The 15,800-nt window shown below is 49.5% G+C and overlaps 1 protein-coding gene across 3 annotated transcripts in view; it reads right to left on the bottom strand.

Moving 5' to 3' along the window:
• Positions 1 to 15,800, bottom strand: part of MYO1C (myosin IC) — a 44,584-nt gene that overhangs the window by 9,787 nt on the left and 18,997 nt on the right. For all 3 annotated transcript variants that reach the window (XM_069089691.1, XM_069089693.1, XM_069089692.1), the window contains exons 2-19: positions 12,674 to 12,832; positions 12,447 to 12,562; positions 11,945 to 12,143; positions 11,695 to 11,775; positions 11,057 to 11,236; positions 10,815 to 10,913; positions 10,312 to 10,425; positions 10,147 to 10,218; positions 9,321 to 9,440; positions 9,036 to 9,118; positions 8,432 to 8,537; positions 8,156 to 8,236; positions 7,666 to 7,757; positions 4,317 to 4,411; positions 4,121 to 4,167; positions 3,598 to 3,678; positions 3,192 to 3,297; positions 2,449 to 2,566 (exon numbers count right to left, since the gene is read on the bottom strand). In XM_069089691.1, the coding sequence (XP_068945792.1) occupies positions 2,449 to 2,566; positions 3,192 to 3,297; positions 3,598 to 3,678; positions 4,121 to 4,167; positions 4,317 to 4,411; positions 7,666 to 7,757; positions 8,156 to 8,236; positions 8,432 to 8,537; positions 9,036 to 9,118; positions 9,321 to 9,440; positions 10,147 to 10,218; positions 10,312 to 10,425; positions 10,815 to 10,913; positions 11,057 to 11,236; positions 11,695 to 11,775; positions 11,945 to 12,143; positions 12,447 to 12,562; positions 12,674 to 12,832 (1,949 nt within the window). The remainder of the gene's footprint in view (positions 1 to 2,448; positions 2,567 to 3,191; positions 3,298 to 3,597; positions 3,679 to 4,120; positions 4,168 to 4,316; positions 4,412 to 7,665; positions 7,758 to 8,155; positions 8,237 to 8,431; positions 8,538 to 9,035; positions 9,119 to 9,320; positions 9,441 to 10,146; positions 10,219 to 10,311; positions 10,426 to 10,814; positions 10,914 to 11,056; positions 11,237 to 11,694; positions 11,776 to 11,944; positions 12,144 to 12,446; positions 12,563 to 12,673; positions 12,833 to 15,800) is intronic.

Here is a 15,800-nt window from a genome sequence, read left to right as displayed (position 1 = left end):
GTGTGTGTGTGTGTGTGTGTGTGTGTGTGTGTGTGTGTGTGTGTGTGAGAGAGAGAGAGAGAGAGAGACAGTCTTGGGGGGGTGCATGTGTGTGATAAAGTATGTGTGTGTGAGTGTGACTGAGTGTGTGTGTGTGAGACAGTCTGTGGGGGGTGCATGTGTGTGATAAAGTATGTGTGTGTGAAACAGTCTGTGGGGGGTGCATGTATGTGATAAGAAAGTGTGTATGAGGGGGCAGCCAGGTGGCTCAGCGAGTGAGAGCACCGGCTCCAGAGTCGGGATGACCTGGATCAAATCCCGGGCTCGGATACTCAGCACCACACCCAGAAATAACTGGCCGTGTAACCTTGAGCAAGTTACTTAACCCCGATTGCTTATTAAAAAAAAAAAAAGTGTGTATGAGTGTGACTGTGTGTGATTGAGTGTGGAGGAAATTGCATGTGTATGATATGAGAAAGTATGTTTAAGTGTGACTTGAGGATGGGAGTGTGTGTGAAAGAAAGCATGTGTGGTTATGACAGCATGTGTGACTATGTGTGCACATGTGTGTGTCTCTCCTGTTAGCACCAAAATGGACCTTTCAACTTTGGGGGTCTAAATCCTGGACTCTGGACTCTTGGCCCTCAATCCTTGATCTACTGAAAAATAACCACGGCGACAAATGGGTCCAGTGGAGGGAGGCGTGGGCTGTGGGCTCAGCTTGGTCGCTCAAACCAGTGTGAACCCAAGAAAGGACTGTGAAGCAGCTTGCCCAGGATGCCACAGACACTCAGCAGGCACACTGACTACCAGCATAACCCAGCAAAGTAACTTAACCTCTCTGGGCCTCAGCTCCCACATCGGGAAAATTAGGAGGTTAGACCTGCAGCAGATTGCTTACTGTTTTAGGGAGGGAGAAAAACTTAGAACTAAAATGTTTAAATAAAATACTATTTAAAAAACAGGTTGGACTCAATTGCCCCTCTGGTCCCTTCTGGCTCCAAATCTGGGACATGATCTGAAGTCACTTAGCCTGAACCTCAGTTTCCTCATCTGTAAAATTGGGAGGTTGCTTTAAATCTGTGATTCTAGAATACCTAAGGGGTCAGGCTGTGCCTTGAAGACAGGACACTGGACTCAATCCTAACCCTAACCCTAATTCCGCCACTAATTCTCCAGGTGGAGATAGTGGGCTGTAACCTGGAGGCTGGGGGGCTGAAGGGACAGCAGGCAAAGCTACTTAGAGTAAGCCGCTTCAATGAGGAAAAGCCCAAGGGGGAAAGCACCTTCTCAATGTCTCTTACATGCACAGAGACAGACATATCTATGCATATGGACATCACACACAGAGATCCACACACATACCATGTACATACATGCACATATACAAACATACATGTATACACACATATATAAGCCCTGCAGGTGCAGAATTGTGGAAAGCAAACTGAATTTGAATTCCAAAAACCTGGGTTCGAATCCTGTCTTTACCTCTCACTATCTGGGACAACATAATACAAGGGAAAGGGTGCTGAATCTGGAGCTGGGTTCAAATTCTGGCTCACCCTTACTCCCTGTGTGACTTTGGGTAAGTCACTTGGCCTCTCTGGGGCTCAGCTCACTCATCTAAAAGTCAGGTCACAAAATCACTGGTTAACAGACTTAATGACTGGCTTTTCTATAGCACTCTAAGAATGTCGGCTGTTTTTGAGTGGGGGCTGCTTTATTTTTGCCTTTGAACCCTTATTTGGGCAGCTAGGTGGTACAATAGACAGAGCATTGGGCCTAGAGTCAGGAAGACCTGAGTTCAAATCTGACCTCATATACTCACTGGCTGTATGACCCTGGCCAAGTCACCTAACCCTGTTTGTCTCAGTTTCCTCATCTGTGAAATGAGCTGGAGAAGAAAATGGCAACCACTCCAGTATCTTTGCTAAGAAAACAGCAAATGGGGACAAGAAGAGTCAGACATGACTGAGAAATGACTGAACAATAACAAAATCCTTACCAATCTAAGACCTGCCAAACTCCTGACAAGATTAGCTCATTTGATCTTCATAATAACTCTGTGACTTGGGTTGGTATTATTGTCCCCATTTTACAATGGAGGAAACTGAGGCTCACAGGGGCTAAGTGACTCACCCAGAGTCACACAGCTGGTAAGTGCAAGAGGCAGGATCTGACCTTAAAGGCCAGCAAGTTCAATTCCCACATTTTCCAGAGGAAGAAATCGAGAGAAGGCATGAGGCTTGCCCAAGGTCACAAAGAAAATAGAAGAGCTGGGATTTGAACTCAGGTCCTTTGCCTCCCAAATCCAGCACCTGTTTAAAGGGACTCTGCTCCTCCCTCCCTTCTAGCTCTAAATTTCTGAACCTCCAGCATCAGTCCTTCCCATTCACTCCCATTTGCTCCTGGCACCTCCTGTGCTCCCCAAGCCACACCCTCCCAACCTCTTCCAGGCCTACACACCTCTGGAGGAAGTTCTCATATTTGCGCCTATAGGCAAAGCCAGCTCTCCGTACCCGCAGATTCTCCATCAGTCCCAAATATTTCACCTGGTGTCGGATAAGCACCTCATCAAACCGACCTGGGGGGGAGAAAGTGCAAATCGCTTAACCAACCTTCTAGGCCTCAGTTCTCACATCTGGAAATTGGGGGCATTGGAGCAGGGAGAACATATGAGGATCAGTATATAACTGGATAGAGACATGGAGAGATCTGTGATGTCTGGGCCAATCCCACCTCCCTGTACCCTGCAAGTCTGGTGTGGTCCCAAACAGGAGTCCTGTCAGTGAAGAAATGGCTTGGTTAAAAAGACACCACCCCCAAGCTGGACTTGGCCACTAAGAAGCGTCAGGGCTGGGACTCACTAAAAACCACTCCCAAGTCTCCATTTGGAGAAGGGCCTAACCTATGAGCTGAGGGCTGCTGGGCTTGCTCAGAGCAAGTATCCTTGGTGAAGAGGGGGCCCAAAGACAACAGCTGGGGAGAAAGTGTTCATGCCCGGGCCCTTCCCCTCTGGAACAGTGGAAAGAAAACTGCTGGGGGTCCTGCCCAAGCCCTTCCCCTCTCCATTTCCTTCTTTCAACACTTTGGGGGCAGAGGGGAGTGGGCTCCTCTCTAGCCCTGACATTTTGTGGTTTTGGTCTTCCCACGAGAGTGAGAGGAGTACACCCAGGGGGGAGGCAGGGAAGGGGTGTGTCTCCCCTTACCTGGCTGTTTGGCATCATTGGGCTTGATACAGCGAATATAAGCAGGTTCTTTGGACATGAGGATCTCAACCAGTTGGAAGAGACTTGCCTTAAACTGTGTGGCTGCCTGTAAGTCAAATTGACAAACACTTAGGAAGCACCTACTATATGCCCCACCCAGTGCTAAGAGCTAAAAACAGAAAGAGAGGCCAGAAGAAAAGGGGCAGGCTAGGGACTTGGGGATGGGGAGGCAGGTGGAGTCATTGGGGAAATATGGTTGGAGGAAGGGGGGAAAGGACGTAGTCTGACATCCCACTGAGGCCCGGGGAGAAGGACCCTCCAAGCCCTGCACAGTCCCAGAGATGGACACACACACACACACAGAGACACACACACTCTCCTCTCACAGCCCCTGAGGAGCTCGCACCGTCTCCGGCCTCTTCTTGTCTGTGAGTTCATTCCTGTCAAAGCACTGGCTCAGGATGGGGTTTTCGGAGCTACACATAGTCTGTGGGAAGGAAGGGAAGAGACTGAGTGAGAAGGGATATCCCCCGTGGGAGGCAGGGAGGGCCTGAGCTTTCCATATCCCTGCTCTAGAAAAAAAGAAAAAAGAGCCCCCTCTTGATATCAGTGCTAGGTCAAGGTGTCCCCTCGACTTCATTCTCTTTCTATGGGGAGCTAGCCCAAACCACAGGGTGATGGTGAGTCAGAAGGCCTAGGGGACAATGGTAGAGAGGTGAACTGCGTCCTGTGGACCGTGGGTACATAAGAGCTTTCTGTATTTGTTCAAGAGTTCCCATGAGTCTTTATTTTATGGCCTCTGCATTTTTTGTTTGGTGAAAAAAAAGCTGTCCTTCAGCCAATGTGAAAAGATAAAAGCCCTCTCTTCGTCTTTCCCCAGCCCCAGAGTGCCAACCTGGCTCTTCTCACTGGGGGCCAGCCCTGCTTACCTCCTTAAGGTTACGAAACAGAAGGTCATTGTTCTTGTCCAGAAACCCTGGCGAGAGGAGGAGAGGAAACAGGGTTTGGGAGGAGAGAAGGTCACAGCAACGTGAGTGCCACATTTCAGAGGCAAAGCCAAGAAAAGGGAATGAGTCAGGTGAGAGGGGGAGGGGTTGTGGCCCTGGGCCCCAGCCAGTCACTTACCTGTCACACTGTAGGTCACCTCCCCGGCATAGTGCAACAGACGGAATTCGCCTCGGCCCAAGGATTTCCTTGTCCGCTGGTCAGCCAACTTGTGACTAGGGGAGGTGAAAAAAGGGCAGGTGGTGTGAAGCTGGCTCCAGGCTCTGCTATTCAGAGCCTGGGGTTCCTGAGGAGACTTCTGTAGAGAGACCTTGTCACCGTGACCAAGTTCAGAGTCAATTAATCAACAAGAATTTATTAAGCACGTTTGGCAGGCCAGGCACCGGCATACAGAGATGAAACAAAAGCCAAATAGATTCTGCCTCCCACAAGTCTGCCTCCTATTTAGGGGACACAGACATGCACCGACATGGGCAGACGGCACTGAGGAAGGGGGGAAGGAACTGCCAGCTGGGGGCGGGGAGAACCAGGAAAGGCATGTAGAATGTGGCACTTGAGCTGAGTCCTAAAGAAAATCTAGGATTGTAAGACTGGACATTTGACTGCAAGAGGGGAGGATGAAACTTGGATATCATGAAGCATGTCTCAAAATAGAGAGAAAAGGTCAAGTCCAAAAGAGCCTGGCTTTGGCAGTGGGCAACGGGGAGCAATTTAGAGTGGGAGGAGGTGGATTCACTTCCCAAATGTGTCACCTGTGCGACTTGGGACAAGTAATTTCTCCTCTCTAAGCCTCAGTTTCCCTCTCTGTAAAATGAAGAGGTTAGCCCAGATGGCCTCTGAGCTCCTTTCAGGTCTACATCTATGAACAATGATCCCTAGCTTCTGAAAGCAGATGTTACATGAGGCTTTCATGGGCTCTCATTTAAGCCTGCCAACAGGTACATGAGGAAGGCAGAGCAGACAGAAGCAGGCAAGCCTCAGGGCTCCAGTAACCCCTGCCTGGACCATGGGCCAGGACCAGGGTCTCTCCATCTGCTTCCCTGCTTCCCCTCTCTGCCCTCTCCCTCTTGTTCGGAGATTGATGATCAAATCTTCACTGTTAACTGTGAAGTATACAACGGTGGCTTGTCCTACAGTTACACTCAGCATCCTGGGGATTCCAGAGTTTCCATCCCTGGCCAGCTCCCTACCCCCTTATTACCATAACCAATGCCTTCTACCTTCTATTTCCCTATTTCTATTACAGCTTTTTGTGGTGCCGTCTGCAGTTCCTGTTCTATTGTTAATAAAATTGTTAAGTGTCAATAAAAATAATTTAGACTAAGCCCCACTCATCAGAAATTGCTTTGTATATACTTTGTACTTAATTTTCCATAGACATGTTCCTTCTTCTGAAAGAATGCCAGCTTTATTATTACCTCTCTATCCCTAACACTTAGCACAATGCAAATGCATAGAAGGTGTAGAACAAATACTTGCTGAATAATTAGTAGTGATCATAACAGTAAAAATTAAGACACCAAAAAAAAAGACTCAAGAGAACTACAAATTTGAAGACAAACAAAATAAAAACCTTTTCATTTTTTACTTAAAAAAAAAGTTTATGCTCCAGTATCTTGTCTGTCTTCTCCAAGAAAGATTTGAAGAATAAGGGCCCCTCTGATATGCTGCTTCTATGCATTTTTTCATTATTTCATATTTTGTTGACTCCTCTCTCTTTATTTTTACAGATGAGACAGTGGTGAGGCCCAGAGAGATGAGTAACTTGCCTACATTGTAGAGGAAATGTGTCCCTTGGCTAGGAGTCAGACCTAATTTCATTTCTGGCTCCATCACTAACATATCCCCTGACCTTGGGCAAATCACATTTTACTTACTAAGTCAGCCTGGCTTAATGGCTAAGAGTACTGAGTCTGGAAAGTCTTGGCTTTAAATCTCTCCTCTCAATCAGTCAACAAATAAAAATTTATTAAGCACCTACTGTGTGTCAGGCACTGTGCTAAGAACTGGGGATACCAAAAGAGAATGCCTGCCCGCAAGGAGCTTACAATCTAACTCTTGCTGTGTGACCTCAGGGAAGTTATCAATTTCCATGTACAACTTTCTAAGGACTTCCTAAGTCACAGATTGGTTGTGATGTGAGCTACTTCTCCTGCTGAGAACTCCCTTTCATGCATCTGGATTTTTCCTTTAAACAGTCCCAATGAGTTGCGTATGGTGAACTGTTTCTTCTCTGAATTTTTTTTTTAATTTCACATTTTGTTGCCTCCCATTTATTTTTACAGATGAGGAAACTAAGGCTAAGGGAGGTTAAGTGACTTGCCCAGCATTACCCAAGTCCCTGGTAGATTGGTAAGAGAACCCAGGGAGAGTTGAACCAACAGCAATTTCTGAAGAAGGAAGTGACTTACGAGCAACAAATCAGAATGTCTTCCTCAGAGAAGAGAGAGTCAGCACCGACCCATCAACTTTTTCATAAATAGGAAATGAAAAGGGAATGAAAACTCACAGTTCTCTTAGGGATCTGGTTTTTTGTTGGTGTTTTAAAATCCCTCTGACCTTCTACATTTTAAATTCAAATGGCTCTTTGGATTCCCACCCAGCACTTCTGTTATTACTGCTTCTGCTACCTAATCTTCCTTCGCCCAGACCCAGCGTGGTATTGACATCTTCCTTGCTTTGGAAATGGGGGTTCTACCAGCATTTGTATGATGCTACCTGTTGTTATTATTTCTTTAAAGTTTCAATGACAGCTTTTGTTTTTACACCTCAATCGCTTCCTAGTGTACAAAGGCATCCTAACCACCACTGAATCCCAGGACGATGGTGGATGCCACATTCTGCACCTGAAAGCCCCCATCTCTCTGAGCAGAGGGAAGTATGTTTCCTTATCTGCTCTCTGGGACAGAGTTTGCTCATGATGATGTTTTCTTTTGCCATTATTGTGGTCACTGGTGTCTTAGCCTTAAGACTTTTAAAGCCAATATCTCATTTACTTCTCCCCATTTCACAGTAGGGGAGGGAACATCATTCTCATTTTACAGATGGTGAAAGTCAGGCTCACAAGAAAAGTGATTCACCCAAGGTCACCCAACGATGAGTCGGTGGTGAAGCCAGAACTTAATCCCAGGGCTCCTGACTCCCAGCCCAGGGTCACTTTCCACTCTGTTGTGGATAGGTCCCTTTCCCACTCTGACCCTCATTGTCCTCTTCTGCAAAATGGGGGAGCTGGAATAGCAGCTCGGTTCTAAGATTCCTCCCCACTCTAGATCTGAGGGCAGCATTTGGAGGTGACCAGGCAGCTTGCCTGGTGCAAACACCAAGCCCATGAGACCTCATTGTTCTTGTCCAGAAATCCTGGTGAGGGGAAGGGAGGAAATGAAGTTTGGGAGGAAAAGGAGCCAAGTGTGGCACACCGGGAATCAGGACCAAGAGTCCTGATCGGCACTTGAGAGAGCAATACACTCACGTCACAAAGTGTGGGTGGTGCTTCACTGTGTCCTCAAGCTTCTCCAGGAAGGTCAGGTCTGTGGCATCCCCAGGGCGAAGGCACTCCTCATCCTGGAAAAGGAAAGGGAGAGAGTCAGTAAAGGGCAGAGAGGACAGAGGGGTGTGTGGCACAGACAATATGGTGGGGGAGCCACTGGGGACTTGAGATGGGGGAATGAAAGGGAATAGGAAACAGGGGTATCACATAACACTGGGGAACAAGAGGGTCAAAGGCTGCTCTTCTAACTGGGAGGACACACAGCAGAGGGAGGAAGAGTCAAAGAGAGCCCCTTCCAGACCCAAGACAAGAGGCCCCCAATATTTTCTCTCACCTCCCTCTCCACTCCCTGCCCTCGGCTCAGTCCCAGACAGCCCCTCCACTCCCTCCATGGATGCTTTAGGGCAATGGGATAAAGGAAAGAGGGCTGACATATCCTGGGGCCCCCCTCTTCCAAGTGTCAGAGCCTCACCAGGATGGAGATGATGCCCTTGAACTTCTCCTCTACCAAGTCACAGATGATCTTGTTGTTGAGATACGGCACTGGCTCCCACTGTGGCCAAAGAGACACACAGGCAGCTTAACTCCCTCCTTGGGGACTGGGGACACAAACCTCCATCCTAATCATATTCATAGGTCATGCTGCCCACCCATCAGAGGGAGCTCTGATAGCCCAGGCACACAGCTTGGGCAGAGAAGTTGGGACACCAATGGATCAATGGTCAGCCATGAGCGGCTTCCTACTCACAGCAATGCCCTCTGCTTCATATTCTTCCTGCTCTGACTTGAGGGTGAGCTCGATGAAGAGTTGTTGCAGCTTTTCATTACAGTAATTAATGCAGAATTGCTCAAAGCTAGAGAGACAGAAAGAGACCCCCACCCAAAAAAAAAAAGGGATTGATGGGAGATGTAGGTGGAGCTCAAAAATCATTAGTGGGGGTCATTGGGGGAGACTATGAAAGGAACCAGTGGGAGATTCTGGTGGAAGAGGGAGAGTGACCAGTGGAAGGACACTAGTGAGACCAATGAGGGATGCTGGGGGATCACAAGAGCAATCAATGAAGGGGCCCTGAGAGCAATCAATGGGAGATGCTGGAGGACCGACTCAGGGAAAAGACTGGAGGGACTGAGAGAAAATAGAGTGTTTGTGGGAGAAAAAAGAAGAGATGGATTAGAAGAGAGAGAAAGAGGGAAAGTGAGAAAGATAAGGAATAGGGAAGGGAAGGAGAAGAGAGAGAAGGAGGGGATGGAAAAGATGGGAAGGGAAGAATACAGAAAGATGGTCAAAGTCAGGGAGAAGAGAAAAAGACAAAGATAAAGAGAAGGTTGAGGTGGGTTGCAACGACACTGACCTGTTGTGCTGGAAAACCTCGAAGCCGTAGATATCCACCAGTCCCAGAACTGTGGTGCCTCTCCAGCTGGGGAATTCTGGGTCCTAAAGGGGAACCACTGCCCATCTCAGAGAAACACATCTGTGGGAAAGCTCCCCTGGCACCCCTCAGTGACAGACTGCTGATCTCTAGGAACCAGGACAAATCCCATTCCTACTGATGGATGGGGGGGTGGGGTGAGGAAGGTGGTGGCAGGGCTTGGGTAGGTGGGAGATAGGGTGATGAGCTCAGAAGGACCAGCCTCACCTTGAAGGCCAGCGACCTGTTGATCTTGTTGACCAGCCAGGAGAAGGTGCGACTATAGATGGCTTTCGCCAAGGCATCCCGGGCATATGCAGCCTGCTCCAGGTTCAGGGGGCTCAGGAGCTGGACAGGGACAAGTGAATGATAAAGGAGGATGTGCTCTTCCCCCCAACTTCCCCATCCCCCACTCTGTTTTTTTCTTTTTTGGCCCAGACCTTCTTTGGGGGAGGGACCCTCTCAGATTCTAGTCTTAGAATTCCTTGGCACTAAGAGGCAAAGTCACATAGCTAGGATGTGTAACAGTCAGGCCTTGAACCCAGATCTGTTTCTGATGCTGAGGCCATTTCTCCACCACTCTGCCTTAATGTCTCACTTCCATCCACCATTCTTCACCCTTATCCCACAGCCCAGTAGACTAGAGAAAGGACTGGGCTAGGATAGGGAAGCATCGCCATCTATGCTTCCCCAAAGATGTTCATGCCTGGGACCTCCATGAGGACACAGCCATGACCAAATAGAATGCTACTACCCCCTGCTCCCCAACGGAGCATTTGGAAAGTGCAACTCAGTTAAGTAGAAGGATCCCTTGGTGTGGGCTCCAGACCCAGCTTTGGGCGACCTTGGCTGGGCCTCAGCTGACCTCTCCTGTCAGAGGGGGCATAATGAATAATTGGTGCCCTGCGTTTTTACAGGGTACCTAGGAGAATCAGGTGAGACAGTAACGTCTGAGAAGAGCACCCCAGATAATCCCATGGTGCCATGTGCATGGTGGGTGTTCAGTGAAGAGCTGTCCATTGACCAAAGCATAAAATGTTGTTGTCACTCTCACCTCCTCACCCTTGGCAATGATCTTCCTATGGGTCAAGGCTTCCTTCAGCATAGAGCCATCCACCTGTAGCAGCTGCCAGTGGGAAACACGGCTGGGTCACGGATGCCCCCAACATGGGGCTGAGCTGGTCCCCCTCCCTGCAGGGCGCTCGGGCCACTCACTTACCCGGGTCAGGTACTTGACCTGGTTCTCTGTGGTCACTTGGGCATTGCTCTCCTCATCAGCAGCAAAGTGGATATTGCCTAGATGTAGCACGCTGGCCACAATGCTCAGCAGGTCCTGTGGAGAGAGAGGGCCGCTGATAGAGGAGGCGGGGAACGGCCAAGGGCCCCATGAGAGCCAGGGATGGGGGGGGAGAAGGGGAGGAGGAAGAGGCCTGAGAAAGGGGGGGGAAGGAGGATGAGGGAGAAGAGGAGGAGGAAGAAGAAGGGGGAGGGGAGGGGAAAATACCTGAAGGAGGAGACAGGCAGCAGAGGGAGGAAGCCAGAAGCAGGAGGGGGAAGAGGAGGAGGAGAAGGAGGAGGAAACTAGGGGCAAGGGAGGTCATGAGCATGGTGGAAGGCGGAAAGGGTGATGACAAGCAGAAGGGCTGGGTTTCAGGGAGCAGGGGAATTCCAGGCGAAAGGGCAGGTTTTGGGGGGAGGGAGCATTCCATCGGGCCTTCTCACCTCGATGTCATCTTCGTTGAAGTCAATGACAGAAAGAGCTTTCCTGACCACCTTCCAGTCGCTCTTGTCATTGATGGACGTGACCTTGGCACACTGACCCTGCAGGGAGGGGGGGGTTGTGAGGCTCTGCTAACTGCCCCCCCCCATGTTCCTGGCCCAGCCTTGGATGCCCACAGTAACAGAGAACTCAGGGCATCTCTTGGCCCCAACCCCACGGTCCTGCTCTTCTGCCCCCATCTCACCTTCACCAGGTACAAGTAGCTCTGGGCATTCCTCTCCAGCCCCAGCCTCCGAAGGGTCTCTTCCTCCCCGCCCTCCAGCAGCTGATAGAAGATGTGAAAGTTTCTCTCCCCGTGATTCTGGTGAACGACTCGGGATTTTTCCAGGAGGTAACTGAGGATGTGTCCACCCACAGGGGCCCCCTGAGGAACAGGGGATGGGAGACATGGTTAGGGGCAGAAGCAGGGGCCAATGTGTACTTAAATGGCATCAGAGGCTTTGAGCTGAAGGGCCCTGAGAGGCCCCCAAATCCCACACCCCCATTTTACAGATGAGGAAACAGAGATTCAGGGTGACTGGAGGGAGGAGGGTGCTGGCACCTTGAGGGAATCATGAAAGCCCTATAGAAAGGTGGAAGAGACAGGGAACAGAGCTCAGGTTCACTCCCTATTCACTCACTGAGGTCAGGACTTGGTCTATTACATACAATATTACTTATCATGCAAAAAATGAGTAAACAGTGTGCCTGCCCCTCAGAGTTTCCAGTCTAGCTGGTAGAGAGAAGCAGCAGTGAGTTCCAAGGCAGAACATCTGCTTTATTCCCTGAGAGATCACGCTTGTCCCCACCAGCTCCCAAGGCCTCCCCTTGAACCCCACACACCTTGAAGTCAAACTGTACATCCATGTATTTGCCAAATCGGCTGGAGTTGTCGTTTCGAAGGGTCTTGGCATTTCCAAAAGCCTCGGGTGGGAGAAAGGGGAGGTACTTTAGAGAAAGAGTCTCCTTCTACAGGAGATCAATGATCTCTTCTCCTGACCCCATGTCCTCTGATTGCAGCTTCTGTTCCTTATCCCTTACCTCCCACCCCACTGTGCTGCCATTTTACTGCTGCCCCTGTCAGCCCTCCTACCTCCAGCACAGGGTTACTCTGCAGCAGTCTGTCCCTTACAGCCCCTCCCCGCTCACTAGCAGGGCAGGTCTCGGCATAGAACTGTAGCAGCCTCTTGGTGGCCTCAGTCTTGCCTGCCCCGCTCTCCCCGGATATCAACACAGCCTGATCCCTTCTCTCCGTGCGAAGTGCCCGGTACACCGTGTCAGCCACAGCAAACCTAAAGGGGTGTGGGGGTCAGATGGGGGGTGGGGGTGGGGTAAACACTGGGGGGAAGGTCAGACTGGGGGACACAGGGGGAACAAATGTGAGGGAATGGGGGTCCCCAGGGGCATGTGCGATTCTTGGGCAGGGTTCACAGGTAGATAGCTGAGGGGATCAAAAGTCAGGAAGTTACTCACTGATAGTCACCTAGAAAGGGGACATGAGGAAGATAAAGGGGTTAGGGGTTCCAGGTCTAAGTAGTCAGGAGGACAGTACCCAGGAAAGGTCACACTGGTTGGAAACCAGAGAGGTCACTCACAGGTGCGGGGGAACCTCATAAAAGCTGACACCCCGGTAACGTTCCATGTGCTGCCGGCTGTAGATCTGGAGGTCTCGATAAGGGTTGACAGAGACCAGCACAGGCCCTATATAGGTCTGCAAAATGGGGGACAGGACAACGAGGTGAGGGTTCTCCAAGATGCTCCCGTAGCTTCATGGGCACCAGCTGCTGTCCACCCTCACCCCATCTCACTCCCTGTGGCTTACATAGATGAGGTTTTCACGGAAGCGTCGTCTCAGGTTCTCGATGAACGCGGCTTCACTAGTGAAATTCTCCAACAGCACAAAGTCCTGGACCCCAACACGGTCCCTCGCAGTCAGGGCACTCTCCATGCTGGTGATCCGTACTCCGTCACTACCCAAGGCCTGGGGAAGAACATTGGAGAGGTGTTTCAGAGCCTGACTCTGGGGACAGAGGCCATGGGGAGACAAGGTATTTGCCACATGGGAATGACAGTGCCATCTATGAGAAAGCCTGGAAGGCTGGAACATAAAGATCATTAGAGAAGAGGAGATGCCAGGATCCACAGAGCGTCCAGGAGGGTAATTGATTCTGCCTTGGAAGTGTCTCCTCCTTCCCCTCAGAACCTCTGACTACGACTCTTAATTGCCTCTTGGTCTTTCTGACCTCAGCCTTTCCCCTCTCCATTTCATCTCCTATAGTTATTAAGCTCACACTCCCTGGATCAAGAACCATCAATGGCTCCCCAGTGCTCATTGAACAAAACAGAGGCTCGGGCCTGGAGTTCAAGGCAGACATTTATTAAGCATTTACTATGTACCAAGCACAGTGCTAACTGCTGGGGATACAAAAGTGAGGAAGTCCCTGCCTCAAGAGGCTTGTACCCTATCAGAGGAGACAACACACACACATGTAACTCTGCAAAATAAACATCTAAATACAAGATAATGTGATGTGGAGGCCCTCGCAAGGCTCTAAGGCACCCCAAAAGGGAGAAGGGGACCCTTGACTTGAGCTCTGAAAGAAACTAGGGATGATTTATGAAGGCCTTTAAGGTTCACAAAGTGCATATAGTCTACATACATAATACACACACAGGCACATACAGACACATATGACTAAAGCAGAGGGAGATGAAGTGATCTGACCAGGGTTACACAGCTACTAAGCATTTGACAAAGGACTTGAATCCAAGTTCAGCACTTGACAGCTTCCACATACACACCTACCTGCCTCAAAACCTCACATTCTAACAGAACAGAGGAGAGAGTGCATTCCAGGCATGGGGACAGCCCGTGCAAAGGCACAGCAAGGACCTCTGGCTGAAGTGTGAAGCTTGTGAAGGGGACTAACGTAGAATAAGGCTGGAAAGGCACTCTGGAGCCAGGTTGGCAAGGGTCATAAATGCCAAATGGAAGAATTTGTGTTTGACTATAGAGGGAACGGGGAAGCACTAGAGATTACCAAGTAGCAGAGACGTGGTCAGACTTGACATTCAAGAAAACTACTTTGGTATCCCTGTCAATAGGGATAAGGATTGGACCTGCATTCACTCAATCACATTCATTGAGCACCTTCTAGGTGGCAGGCACGGTGCCAAACACTAGGGATGCAAAAAGAGGCAAAAGACAGTCCCTGCCCTCGAGGAGCTTATAATCTAATGGAGACTCCATGCAGACAATGCACACAAAGATGGCCAGGATAAATAGGAAGTCATTAAGACAGGAAAGGCGCAGGAATCTAGAGGGGTAGAGGAAGGCTTCCAGCAGAAGACAATTTTAATGATGATGTCATTACTCTAGGGAGTTCCTGGAAGGGGAAACCATCCCAGCATTATCTGGCATTAGAAAGGTGCCCAGAGCTCTGGGAGGTCACCTCGTAGAGGTTAGAGGTGTGAGCTGAGGTAGTCTTTCTGGCCCCAAGGCCAGCTCTCTATTTCTATCTCTCTGGCACTGAAGCCTCCTAGCTCTGGGCATACCAAGATCAAAGGACCTGGGGTCAGAAAGTCCTGAGTTTGATTCTTACCTCAGACAACTAGTGGAGGATGGGCTAGAGTGGGAAGAGCTTGTTGCAATTGTCCAGCCATAGCCAGGGCTATGTCATGGTCCTATCTCCTGGGAATATCAGCATCAGTCAAACTGGGCTGCTCAACCTCTCCCCCCTCCTCCCCTTTTCTGACAGTAACCCCCATGCCTAGAACGGTCTCCCCTCTCCCTCACCTCTCTCGGCATCCTTTTTTCAGAGCCCCATTGGAACAGTGCCCCCCCTATAGGCAGCTAGGAGTGATGCCTCCCTAGCTCTAAGCTCTCAGACAACTCTGACTTCTATGAATGGAACCACCTTCCAATCTGTATCATGGTTCATTGTTCACCCATTTCCCTCTCCTCCCACCAGAGGAAAAGCTCGATTGTGGCAGCGTGGTGTACTATAATGAACAGAGAGCCCAGGACTGAACCCTGTATCCGCCACTTCCTTAGAGGAAGACACAAGACCAGCGCACGCTGGAGGAAGCGTGGCTCGTTGGGAAGAGCTCTGGCCAGGAAGGCACTGCTGTCCTGGCTCTCTGTGATTTACGATCTGGGTGACCTTGGACAAGGGATTTCAGTTTCCTTCTCTGTAAAATGAGGGGGAAGATCCAATGGCCTCTCAAGTTTCTTCCAGCTCTAAAACCATGATTTCCAATGAACAAGTGTGACCCCCATATGTCACCAAACTGTGGTTTCTTCAGCTTTAAGACAGGGATAACTATTTACCTCACAGGGGTTGTGATCCTCAGATGGGATAATGTACATAAAGGTCTTTACAAGCTGTAAAATGATATATACATGTCCATTATTATAGTCACCATGATCACCTCACATGGCGGGAATGAGCATGGGACTTGAGTCAAGGATCTTCAATGGTAGGCAAGTCACTTCATTTGGCTAAGCCTCAGCTTGTCCATCTATAAAATGGGTATAATTACAGGATCACAGATTTCGAGCTGGAAAGATCCTCCAAAGTCTTCTAATCAATCCTTTCTTGACAGAGGAAGGAAATGAGGCTCAGAGACTTGCCCGAAATGAAATGACAAAGAATGCCATAGGATTCAAACCTAGCTTCTCTGACATCATGTCCAGAGCCCTTTCCACTGTTCTGGGCCCAATGCCACACAGGTGGGAAGGGGCAGAATCAGTATTTGAACCCAAGTCCCTGTGACTACAAGTTCACCTATTATTCAGGATTGCTGTGGACATTCTGTCAACTCTGTTACATTATAGAAATGCAAGCTCTGACTGGATCTTCATTCCTCCAACATGTATCATGCTGCCTTGCAGACAGTAAGCACTTTGTAAATGCCTGTTGAATTGCAAAGGACCCTACAGACCATCT

The sequence above is a fragment of the Petaurus breviceps genome, unplaced genomic scaffold, assembly GCF_028583685.1.
Source record: "Petaurus breviceps papuanus isolate PSGF00001 unplaced genomic scaffold, PetGlider_PUasm1.0 186, whole genome shotgun sequence".
NCBI lineage: Eukaryota > Metazoa > Chordata > Mammalia > Diprotodontia > Petauridae > Petaurus > Petaurus breviceps.
This window is presented reverse-complemented; position numbering and strand designations above follow the sequence as displayed.